Here is a 12,052-nt window from a genome sequence, read left to right on the forward strand (position 1 = left end):
CAAGGCCCATGTAAAACTTTACGGAGTTCAACGTTAACGGTAATACTAATAATCTTAACGGTCGTCGTCAGAGATTCAAAATTTGAACACAAAACGCAGAAAAGGAAAATCAAATAATTCCTCCGGACACGCCTTTCTCTTACCTCACTCTCTTTTATCTTTCTTTGCGTTAAGCTTTTCAATTTCTACATCTACAAAACAGAGAGACGATTTGCTTCCAAATAATTATGGATGATGTTCAGATCGATGATACTTTTCCGGTGGATCTAAATGGGGTTACGTCACTTTGTTCACCGGAGATTCCTAGTTTCGATTTCGTTAGTGATGAAACAGAGAAATTAGAGATCGGAGATACTTCCATTGATGACTGTGACGATGCATTGGGCGACTCCATGGTGTGTGATCCGAATTCAAGACTGGTTCCTACTGGTCTCACAAGAACTAATCGCACAGGTTCGATTCTCTGACTGATCTTTGGTTTTAATCTGCATTTCTTCTTCGTTTAGGAAATTTCTGGTTTTGGATCTGATTGTTTTATCCGATTAACTTGTTAAACCCTAGGATTCGGGATTTTATTCATTTCGCCTAATTCTGGGTGAAGATGGATTTAATCTGATGTTAACGAGGAGAGTTAGGTTTCTAATTCAATGTAAGTTATGTATTGAGGCATTGATTTTTGTTATTGGTGTAAGCAGATGAGACAATTATGTTCATAAATGCTGGAGGAGATGATTCAAAGGTATTAGATTCTGAATTGAATATCTCCAGAGATGACTATTTCGAAGGAGGAGATGTGTTGAGAACAGAAGAGTCTATAGTTGAAGCTGGAGACTTTCCGTTCATTTATCAGTCAGCACGTGTTGGGAACTTTTGTTACCAGTTAAACAATCTTCTTCCGGGAGAGTACTTGATCGATTTCCATTTCGCGGAGATTATTAACACCAATGGACCTAAAGGGATAAGGGTTTTCAACGTCTATGTTCAAGATGAGAAGGCAAGTAGAAACAACTGAAGATGGTGTTTTTATTTCATGTAGTTATGAATGTGAGATTGTGTAAATATTGTGTATATGCTGAAAGAAGTGTTTTTTTTTGTTGTGTTCAGGTGTTAGCTGAGTTTGATATATTCTCGGTTGTTGGCGCAAATAGGCCACTCCTGTTGGTTGACTTAAGGGTCATGGTGATGGATGATGGATTGATTAGGGTAAGGTTTGAAGGAATAAATGGAAGTCCAGTGGTTTGTGGGATTTGTCTTAGGAAAGCGCCACAGGTTTCAGGTAATGGCTCTTCTCTGTGCTTGCTTTCATATATGATTTTAAATTGTTAAGGGAATCTCAAAGTTTTCAGTTTCTAACTCATTCGTTGCATTACTTTACAGTTCCAAGGACATCACAAGATTTTATTAAGTGTGAGAATTGTGCTACCGAAATCGAGATTTCTCCTACTCGGGTACTGTTTAACTAGCCTGCTGTCATCTTTTTTCCTAAAAATATGTGTTATGGATTACCTGAGCTTCTTCTTTTATGTTGATATTTGAGCAGAAGAGACTTATGCGAGCCAAAGCTCATGACAAGTATGAGAAGAAAATAGCAGAGCTTTCTGAACGATATGAACATAAGACAAATGAGTGCCACGAAGCATGGATGTCACTGACCTCTGCCAATGAGCAACTAGAGAAAGTGATGATGGAACTCAACAATAAGATATATCAGGCACGCTCTCTAGGTAATGAACTTGTCATATATGACATGTTATATCTGACATATCAATCCAAATTTGTTACTGTTATATCTTTTTTTGACGGAGGTTTTCTTACTTGATTCGGTGCTTACTTGGAACAGACCAAACTGTGATAACACAAGCTGATTGTTTGAAGAGTATCACTAGAAAGTATGAGAATGACAAGAGACATTGGGCCACAGCAATTGATTCTCTACAGGAGAAAATAGAGGTAGCTGTCTATTTTTTCAAGTACTGTTGTATCAGAGCCTGTCTGCAAGATACATGTTCTTAAACGATTTTTTGTGGAACTTATGAAACTGTTGCTATGCAGATAATGAAAAGGGAACAATCTCAGCTATCACAGGAAGCACATGAATGCGTTGAAGGGATCCCCGAACTGTATAAAATGGTTGGTGGAGTTCAGGCACTCGGTGAGTATGTCCACTCATTAGGTTCTAAAGATGGCATTTAAAAGGAAACTCGGTGAACTAATACACTATCAACTCGTAAAAACAGTTTCACAGTGTGAAGATCTAAAGCAGAAGTACAGTGAAGAGCAAGCAAAACGAAAGGAGCTGTACAACCATATACAGGAGACGAAAGGCAATGAATTTTAACTTTCAGATTGATTTGCTTTAGCTTCTTTACATCATACTTTAATAATTTACTGATAGCATTCGTATATCAGGCAATATTAGGGTCTTTTGTCGCTGCCGCCCTTTGAATACGGAGGAGACATCAACCAAGTCTGCCACAATTGTTGACTTTGATGGAGCAAAAGATGGAGAGCTTGGTGTTATTACAGGAAATAATTCCAAGAAAAGTTTCAAGTTTGACAGAGTTTATACACCGAAAGATGGTCAAGGTAGCGTGCTATGTCATGGTCAAGTTAGATCATTAAGTTTAAATAACAGTAACAATTAACAAAGTTTCTATCTTTGTTGTGCAGTTGATGTCTTCGCCGATGCTTCTCCGATGGTTGTTTCAGTCCTAGACGGCTACAATGTTTGTATTTTTGCCTACGGACAAACAGGAACAGGAAAGACGTTTACAATGGAAGGTACTCCGCAGAACAGGGGTGTCAATTATAGAACCGTCGAGCAATTGTTTGAAGTTGCTAGAGAAAGGAGAGAGACCATTTCATATAACATATCGGTTAGTGTCCTTGAGGTCTACAATGAACAAATAAGAGACTTGTTGGCAACATCACCAGGGTCAAAGAAGTAAGAATTCTCTACCTAATTACATCATAAACAGATAGGGATTGAAACAGAAGTTGATCTTAATTGTATTTGATTTTGCTACCAAGGTTGGAGATAAAACAATCCTCTGATGGCTCTCATCACGTTCCTGGATTAGTAGAAGCAAATGTGGAAAATATAAATGAAGTCTGGAATGTGCTTCAAGCTGGGAGCAACGCAAGATCAGTTGGATCAAATAATGTGAACGAGCATAGCAGCCGCTCTCACTGGTATCATATATGCCTCTTTTGCTGTCTTGTTTGAATGTTTGCCATCACATTATGAGGGTTGTTTAATATTGTAAACCCTTACAGCATGCTCTCTATAATGGTGAAAGCAAAGAACCTGATGAATGGTGATTGCACAAAAAGCAAGCTTTGGCTTGTAGATTTAGCTGGAAGTGAGAGATTGGCAAAGACGGATGTGCAAGGTGAGCGTCTGAAGGAAGCACAAAACATCAACAGGTCACTCTCAGCTCTGGGGGATGTGATTTATGCTTTGGCAACAAAGAGTAGTCATATTCCATACAGGTTCGTTTAAACTTGCATAATTAACATATTCCATATTCCATACTCCATCTCTGTGGGGAGCTTTATACCTTGACTGCTTTAACACTTTCCAATTATGAACTTTCAGGAACTCAAAATTAACACATTTGCTTCAAGATTCACTAGGTAATAATCTTCATGACCTTTGTTTAAGTATCATCAATCCGTGATTACACTGTGCTTCTGGTAATCTAGTGTGTATGTGCAAATGATGCAGGAGGTGATTCAAAGACATTGATGTTTGTGCAAATCAGTCCATCTGAGCATGATGTGAGTGAAACTCTAAGTTCACTTAACTTTGCAACTCGTGTAAGAGGGGTTGAATTGGGTCCTGCAAGGAAGCAAGTTGATACCGGTGAGATCCAGAAGTTGAAAGCAATGGTATGGCTTATGCAAGTTTTTCTTTTTCTTCTTCTTGGATTTGCCTTTTTGAATTGTGTCACAGATTTTCATTATTGCTTCGTGTGTCACTTTCAAAGGTGGAGAAAGCAAGACAAGAAAGCCGATCTAAAGATGAATCCATAAAGAAAATGGAGGAGAACATTCAGAATCTGGAAGGTAAGAACAAAGGAAGAGACAACTCATACAGAAGTCTCCAGGAAAAAAACAAAGACCTTCAAAACCAACTTGATTCAGTCCACAACCAATCAGAAAAACAATATGCACAGCTTCAAGAGAGACTAAAGAGCAGAGATGAGATTTGTAGCAATCTTCAACAAAAGGTACCTTCTCTTTTCTTTCATTTCTGCTTAACATTTCCACGATTACCATTTTATGGCTAACAGAAATCTTTTTTCCCATTAAAGGTCAAGGAGCTAGAGTGCAAGCTACGGGAGAGACACCAATCAGATTCTGCAGCTAACAACCAGAAGGTATCTTGAGATCAATATTTATTGTTACACAAATCTCACTATACTTTGTTGAGAGTTACCAAACTTCTCAAAATGATGCCTGCAGGTTAAGGATCTTGAGAATAATTTGAAAGAATCTGAAGGAAGCTCCCTTGTGTGGCAACAGAAGGTTAAGGATTACGAGAATAAGTTGAAAGAGTCTGAAGGAAACTCTCTTGTGTGGCAACAGAAGGTTAGGAGTAGGACTGATTCAGTCTCAAACTTTTCATCTTAATATCACCATTTTGATATTCTATTCGATATGGTGTCCCAGATTAAAGAGTTGGAGATAAAACACAAAGACGAGCAGAGCCAAGAAGCAGTGTTACTACGACAAAAGGTTAGTTTCATGGATTATCTCGGGATTTTCGAGCTTCTGAATTCCTGATATCAGCAGATGTTTAAAAGAAATTGTATTGTTTGTTTGCAGATCAAAGAACTTGAGATGAGGCTAAAGGAGCAAGAGAAGCATATACAGGAAATGGCAACAACTAGAGAATTCCCTGAAGTTGCAAACGCTACGCCTAATGAAGTGAAAACTTGCTTCAAAGAAGATAACTTTGGCAATGAGAATATGGAATCCAACACCAACATCCTGAGAACATCAAACCGTCTCAAGACTAAAAGACACGATTCATTAAATCTCAATGAGATGACTAGAAAGAAGAGGGCCTCGAGAAGCGGCGAAACAGAGAACAATGGTGATGATCCTCAAATGAAGGAGAAACGGATCAGAAAATCAGACCCACCAAAAGTTTTCTCCAGAGTAGTCAGACCAACTAGAACAGCTTCTGGTTCATCAAGCCAAGTCCCTGTGGCTCAGAAGAGAGTTATTAAAAGAGAACAACAAGAAGTTCCGGTCGTGAAAGAGAGAGACTCCAAGAAGAAGATTTGGTCAAGATAAATAATATAACTCAGTACCATAGAGAAACTCTTAATCTCTTGTGGTTCTCTATATGATTCTCTGTATTAAATTGAAATATCAATACTTCTTACAGTTTTCAAAGACATGATCACATTAGTATTTCAATATCAATACACATGCATTAAACTAAATTTGCAAATCATATATACATTAATATATATAGTCTTATTACATTCATTCACATTACATTCAAATAAATAAATTTAAACCTTCTTCTACATGAAATTATTTTTAACTCTATCCAATTTATTTTCTCAAGTTCTAAAAGGACTTTCAAGACGAATATAGTCATACATAATACCTTGAAATGGTGTTCTACTTCTGGTTTGAGTTAAAAATATTGTATTATCACCAACACTTAGTAAATTTCCAGCAACGTCGATACTATACAATCTATATAATCCATGAATTCCATGTCTTGCGATCGCATTGTCCTTTCCGATAAAACCGGTTGTGAAAATCGCATCGGATTTCGGATCGTTGATTCGGATTTGTAGTTCCGAATCAGCTGCTGATGCTAGAGCTATTCGGAGTGTGTAGCGTCCGATACGGTTCACGTTTTTTAGGTTGAATATGATTTGCCATGTTGTTGGTTGGTATGTATCGTTACCAACGTTTCTATAGGATTGAAACATAAAGATAGTTAGATATATACTTTGAATAGAAGCATCTAAAAATAAGAAATTAAATAGTTATGTATGTTTTTACCTCGCCACATGTGCAAAGAACCAATCACTTCTATAATCACTTACACCGATTGTGTAGACAAGATCGTTTTGAGGGTATAAATCTGCGTAACGATCCCATAATCCATATTGCCTAAATCTGCAATAATTAGGAGTTTTGAATTTGGTCAAACTGAAAAAGGAAAAAAAGTTTAAACAAAAAATCAACCAAATTAAATTTCTGAACTTATACGAAGATATATCAAAACTAGTTTTACATGCGAAGATTATATATAGTACCAACCTGTCTTGGAGTGGGTTGACATAAAGCTTATTCATCAGTGTAGGGTAAGGATCCGGTATATAGAATTCACCTGCGGTTCGATCCGGTACACCGATTTCCCACAATGTTGGACCGTTTCTCGGCGGTTCATACACTAAAGGCCCTACATTCATCTCGCTACCTGCACACCCCAAAATAAATATAAGTATCCATATGTTTTCCAAAAGAGAGTTGAATTGAATATTTAGTGAACAGTGAGATCAAGCATGCTTCTCTAGGCTCTAGCTATGATCTAAAATGGGTTTATAATGGATAAGTGTAAATATATACCTGGCGTGATGGTAATGTTTTGCTCATACTTATAGTCTCCAATAAAACCAGACCCCCATGCGTAGAGACTATAATTGCCTGCCCTCACATTCTCTATTATGAATCTCCCTCTCCTGTCAGCTTTCGTCCAAAATTGATAACCCTTTTTGTCCCAAAAAGAAGAAAAAAATAATACACACTAACAATTAATTACAGTAGAAAGAATAATTTATACTACATTTGTATAGAGTATGAGTTTTATTAATTATTATCATACCTTTGATTCGGTTTGCCATGAACCAGCTTCACCAATTGGGGCCAAACCAACAAAAGCAAATTTTCCATATATCTTTAACCTTGACACGTAACTACAACATTGTATAATCCAAATCAAAATAAGATTAAAACAATGAATAACGTAAATATGTAAGAAAAAACAAAAATTGACAAAAATTCATGAGGGTTGTTTATTTACCTGTCTTTGATTAAGAATTGACCTTCGAGAGTTCCTCTTTGATGGCGAAGAGGATAATCTTCTGAAGTTATAAAATCATAAGGCCAGCTTTTGACTTCTGCAGCCATCTGCGACAATTAGTAACCATTTTATAGAAACATGAAATGAAAACATGTTAATATAAGGAACTATATATATAATCGTTCATGTGTTTTAAATGATATTAGAAAGTTAATAAGGAACCTGTCGTTTAGCATCTCTCCAGAGACGAAGAGTAGAATCTTTGGGAGAGACAGAGTTGAGATAAGCCAAGACAGGACCAAAAACTTTCTTCCATGGCTCTCCATTTCTATAATCCATTCTCATCTCTTTTCCCGCATAATGCGTGCTCGTAAACATCTACAAAAAACACAAATATTTTAGGGAAACAATGTTATTAACAATTTCAAAAGTATGTGTATCGTAATTAACAACTTAACGAAAGTCTTGAACAATGAGAATTAGCAATCAAAACCTAATTATTTATCAAGATTTGTAATTTAAGTTTTTTTGTTTTTTTAATGTATGATAAATGGACTCACGGAGAGTGTGATGGGTCCGGCATGAGAGGTGAGGTCTTGCTTGATGGGGCCACCAAGACGGAACTCATCGCTCGGAGTTATCATCCAAAACCCAACAGGTGGGTCTGATGAGATCCAACCATGCACATTGTTGTCTTTGTCTTCCATTGAGTACATATACTTATCATCCACCTGCGTCACACCAACATCATTCTCCCATATAAAATTAGTAGTTTCATAATTTGTGTTGTTTTAACAAAGATATAAAACCAAAACTATAGTGATGTAAATGCAATGTATCATTAGATATGGACTTATATATGGAGTATATTACAGGTATATATACCTCTCCTTTGAACATAGGGTTGCTTGGATTTGTCAAAAGAACAGCTTCTTTGTAAGCTAATGACTTAGAATTTTCTCGATCTGCCATCGATGGCATGCTTCTCTGCCGATCATCGGATATCGCCATGAAATCAAATCTGTCAAAAGTCACAAACAATTTCACTAAATGTACTAGTTTAAATTGGCATTGAAAATATAAATATAACTAGTGAAAAGCGTATAGTTACTTTTTTGGGTTGAGCTTGAAGACAATCCTGATTTGGTCCATGTCCACGTCGGGCCAACCTTCTAACCTCTCCAATATACCGTACATGTATAATCCGGACACACCACTTCGAATAATATATCTGTAGGAAAATTTTACATTCGATTATTTATTTACTTTGGAGGTCATAATTTTTAAATACACAAAATATCTATAAATTAACGATGATCTACGTACCTTTTATCTACATTTAGGGGGACCAAGGAGCCACGTCTAGAGATAGTCCACGTTCTTGTAAATGAAATTTCAATTTGTTCTTCGTTCTGAGTTATAATTTCAAATTTAGTTCCTTCTAATCTACGAAAAACACACAAATTAGAAAAAAAATAACTGTTAACTTTACATTTATAAATATCATCAGATACATCGAGTTTATTGTTTCATTATTATATGTTAAATATACTGAAAAAAGATTATTATTTAGAGTATAAAATTATATCATCATAGTATTGAAAATTTGAAATAAATATATATACGTCACGTTAAGCATAAAAAGTTATAAAATTGACTAGGAGATATATTACAAAATAAGACAAGGAGAGTCTGCAAAACTCACTTGTCAGTCTTCTGTTTCTTTTCCGGTTCATACCAGACTACGTCCCAATACCTATTTCCATAACAATACGCCAAAAGTTTTTGCAATTAGACGTTATTAAAAAGTTATGTGCCGTATGTAATTATGTTTGTCTTAATGTAACATGTTCCAAACATATAAAGAAGTTGTGTTACAAACTCGTATGTTAAAAGACTAAAAGAATCTTACCCGCGATCATCAATTTTGTCGTCCAACACATTATCGATACCATGGTATTTTATCCCAGTTATTAAGCCTTCTGGGTTCGAGAAAGTAACTTGGACAATACCATTATCAACTACCACCTTAAAACCAACAAAATTCTTATTATATTATGTATAATATATATATGGGGAAAAAATTGAATAATTCTTACCGTATCATGGCCAACTCTCCTTAGCTGAACTGTTAAGGCTGGTATGTTTTGTCCAGGCTTTGTGATGTTAAGTTTGTTTCTGTAATAGAAAAAGATTGTAGCAAAAGATAAATCAGTTAGACCAAATCCGAGAGAGAGTAGATATTTTTGGATTAGAATCTTTCATTATTTTATTTAAGTTTAAATAATATGAACCTAATTGTTAAATATAAATTTAAAAGTATTTAAAATAGCTTTAAAAAACACACTCGAGTTCTTAGCATTAAAATTACAAATTTATTGGTCCAATAGTTCTAATTAGAGTATATTATATGAAAACAAATTAATTTATTTTATTCGATTTTTTGAAATGGTTGCCTATATCCATGCAATCTAAGCAAGATAGTTTTTGGTCTACTATTCAGAGTCAAGGATCTGAAAACGAGTTATTTCATATTTGTTTGGGTTTAAAAACTTCAACATTAATACTGTAGCAGTTAAACCCAAACAAATATGAACGGTCAAATTAATTAGTTGAAGAGTGTTGAAGACGCAAAGAATAATTCCAAATGAAGGAACACAAAAATCCATCATGGTATTGAAAGGCATAAAGAACATAAAAGTACTATATAAATAAATTAAATAATTAATAATTTGTTAAAAGGAAAATATACCAAAAATATTTGTATTATGTGTGAGAGAACCGAGACGAAGACAAGTAGTTTAGAGAAAAAAGACAAGTAGGTTTTGAGCCGAAAGGTAAAAGTAACCCAATATTTTTCCAACGTTGTAATTAAGGATAAAATAAACGAAGATTGAAAGTTGAAACTTGAAAGATTAATAAACCAATTCCTTAAAACATTGTATTCTTCGTTTTTTGTTCTTTTTTCTTTTGTCGTTTAACGTTAATAGTAACTTTTTAACACATGTCTCGTGATGATCTTGGTTTCCAGATTCTCCTCTTAAGATATTTTACGTTATAAAATTTGTATGTGATGGTATATATATATATATATGTACGTGTGTTGTTAGATATAAATTCAAATTAAAAAAATTAGCCAAACATTGTCATTACCAACGAAACTTCAACTATGGTTTTGGTAAACCATTTGTCATATAGTCAAGGAAATCAAAACCATTTTCATAAAAAAAAAAAAAAAAAAAAAAATACCTTAACAAGTTAAAATGGAGATGGAATCAAGGAAACCTTAGCTTTTTCTTTTGTTTTTTGGTTATTGACCAAAATTAAAGCTAACCATTTACTTTAATCATACTTTCATCCTTAGTTTTTTTAATGGTTTAATTCATCTTAAGGCTTACAATTTTACAATTATACTCAGTGTATAGTTTCCTCAAGAACAGAAGAAAAAGACATGTGAAAAATTACAAAATAGTACACCAGATTCTGATGAAAAAAGTTAAGAACCTCTGATTGTTTGTTCCCTTTCAGTAAGTTTGACATGTGAACTTGGAAATTTAAAGCTTGTGAAATCAATTTTTGCGTTAAAAACAAAAATAAGGTAAAAAAACACTAATTAATGGGTAAAAACAACCCGACCCGACACAAAGAGAGATGGGTTAAAGAGAAAACATACTGTGATCTCTGTGAATGAACACTTTGAAGAAGAAGAAGAAGTTGTAGAAGAAAAACTTGAACAATGATCCGACCCGGCTTACTTGCCGGAGCTCCAACTTTCATCTCCACCACAATTCACTAAACTTCCGACAAAGAAACCAACCGTTAAGGTCGAGATACGTATATCAACACACCAATATACATAGACAAAGCAACCTTCTCTAAGGTTTAACTAAAAAATGCGTTTAATTAGAAGGAAAAAAATCTGCAACAAATGAAAAAACTATTCAAGTGTACCTTTAAGATTTTCTTCTGTGTTGGGTTTCTTGGGAAGATAAAATTTGGGGAATGCAGAAGAAGAAAGAAATCTTTTCCTATGAAGAAGGTAATCTCTCTCTTTGACAAAAAAGAAGAAGAAGAAGAAGGTAATCTCTATCTCTATCTTCTCTCTAAAATGCACTGATTATTCTTTTTTTAGTTCTTACAATAATCATAGGATTAGAATCTTAAGTAGCTTTATATATCTCACAGAATCTGCATTCAGATGTGTGGGGGACGTGTACATAGAATTCTGTGTCTGTATGTATATACAGAATATGTATATGTTGCATATATATCTAAATTTTTGGGCATACGTAATTGATCTAGACCATCTTAATGTTGCAGGTGTGACTTTTTGTTGCCTAACCTTTTCATCTTTAAAAAAATAATAAAATAAGGATAAAATATTAAATTAATAAAAGAGAAATATCATAAACTATTTTTCAACTAAACAAGTATTATAACTAGGTACCCTAATTATTTGCACAAAAAAAACTAGGTACTCTAACTAATACATTCATCATATAAATATATTAAAATGTAGACTTTTTTTTTGTCGAAATATTAAAATGTAGACTGTTTATCAATATTACGAGGCAAAAAAAACAACAGAAATTCGAAACGAGACTTTGCGGTAAGGAAATGGGAACATCGAACATGAATGAAAATCCGAATAGAATAGAAACTGAATAAGAGTTTTGTAATATAAGATTTGAAATAACTTATAAGTACCCTTATTACCACATAACATTTCATGACATTGGGGTAATAAATAATTTGAATATAATTTTTTTTATCCTAAATAGAATATGAGGAATATTCCTTCAAAAGAGGATTTAATTAGAACTTTGTCACAATTGGAAACACATTCCTATATGAAACGGAAATGTGTAGATGGAATCGAGACAGGACAGAACGTTTGTCCATCCTAAAGAACATTTACCAATAAACAAAAATCTACCTTCATATATATTCATGTCGAAGATTTTCAAGTTTAACCTTACCTCATTGTCCCATGCG

General features: G+C 34.3%; 2 protein-coding genes and 1 long non-coding RNA gene across 9 annotated transcripts; 1 reads left to right on the forward strand and 2 right to left on the reverse strand.

Annotated features, from left to right (window-relative positions):
• Positions 1–97: 97 nt before the first annotated feature.
• AT2G22610 (Di-glucose binding protein with Kinesin motor domain-containing protein) lies at positions 98–5,454 on the forward strand (the record flags this gene model as incomplete). Of its 3 annotated transcripts, none has more annotated exons than NM_001335801.1 (19): positions 98–453; positions 696–994; positions 1,105–1,276; positions 1,378–1,448; positions 1,541–1,724; positions 1,841–1,950; positions 2,053–2,152; positions 2,238–2,324; positions 2,410–2,586; positions 2,671–2,944; positions 3,031–3,192; positions 3,277–3,492; positions 3,599–3,636; positions 3,728–3,891; positions 3,990–4,232; positions 4,317–4,382; positions 4,468–4,593; positions 4,675–4,740; positions 4,831–5,304. In NM_001335801.1, 19 exons carry the CDS (start codon positions 228–230, stop codon positions 5,302–5,304), a joined length of 3,255 nt encoding a protein of 1,084 aa, NP_001324398.1. The 3 variants fall into 3 exon arrangements, with proteins under 3 accessions (NP_001324398.1, NP_179846.3, NP_001189577.1); NM_127826.5 differs by having other exon boundaries at positions 228–453; positions 696–998; positions 1,112–1,276; positions 4,831–5,454; NM_001202648.1 differs by having other exon boundaries at positions 228–453; positions 696–998; positions 1,112–1,276; positions 4,531–4,593; positions 4,831–5,454.
• AT2G07805 lies at positions 4,889–5,166 on the reverse strand. The gene has a single exon (NR_140233.1). It is a non-coding gene; the product is annotated as an other RNA (long non-coding RNA).
• Positions 5,450–11,339, reverse strand: AT2G22620 (Rhamnogalacturonate lyase family protein; the record flags this gene model as incomplete). 5 transcript variants are annotated; one of them, NM_127827.4, is made up of 16 exons in its annotated part: positions 11,009–11,339; positions 10,731–10,849; positions 9,157–9,235; positions 8,970–9,085; positions 8,763–8,813; positions 8,384–8,503; positions 8,169–8,288; positions 7,943–8,078; positions 7,618–7,788; positions 7,280–7,435; positions 7,058–7,164; positions 6,860–6,950; positions 6,604–6,745; positions 6,295–6,454; positions 6,034–6,150; positions 5,450–5,943 (listed from the first exon to the last, which is right to left on the reverse strand). In NM_127827.4, exons 2-16 carry the CDS (start codon positions 10,832–10,834, stop codon positions 5,580–5,582), a joined length of 2,034 nt encoding a protein of 677 aa, NP_179847.1. In that variant the 5' UTR covers positions 10,835–10,849; positions 11,009–11,339. The 5 variants fall into 5 exon arrangements, with proteins under 5 accessions (NP_179847.1, NP_001189578.1, NP_001325395.1 ...); NM_001335802.1 differs by lacking the exon at positions 11,009–11,339 and having other exon boundaries at positions 5,580–5,943; positions 10,731–10,955; NM_001335803.1 differs by lacking the exon at positions 5,450–5,943 and having other exon boundaries at positions 6,030–6,150.
• Positions 11,340–12,052: the final 713 nt, after the last annotated feature.

Source organism: Arabidopsis thaliana, chromosome 2, assembly GCF_000001735.4.
Source record: "Arabidopsis thaliana chromosome 2, partial sequence".
NCBI classification, from domain to species: Eukaryota; Viridiplantae; Streptophyta; class Magnoliopsida; order Brassicales; family Brassicaceae; genus Arabidopsis; species Arabidopsis thaliana.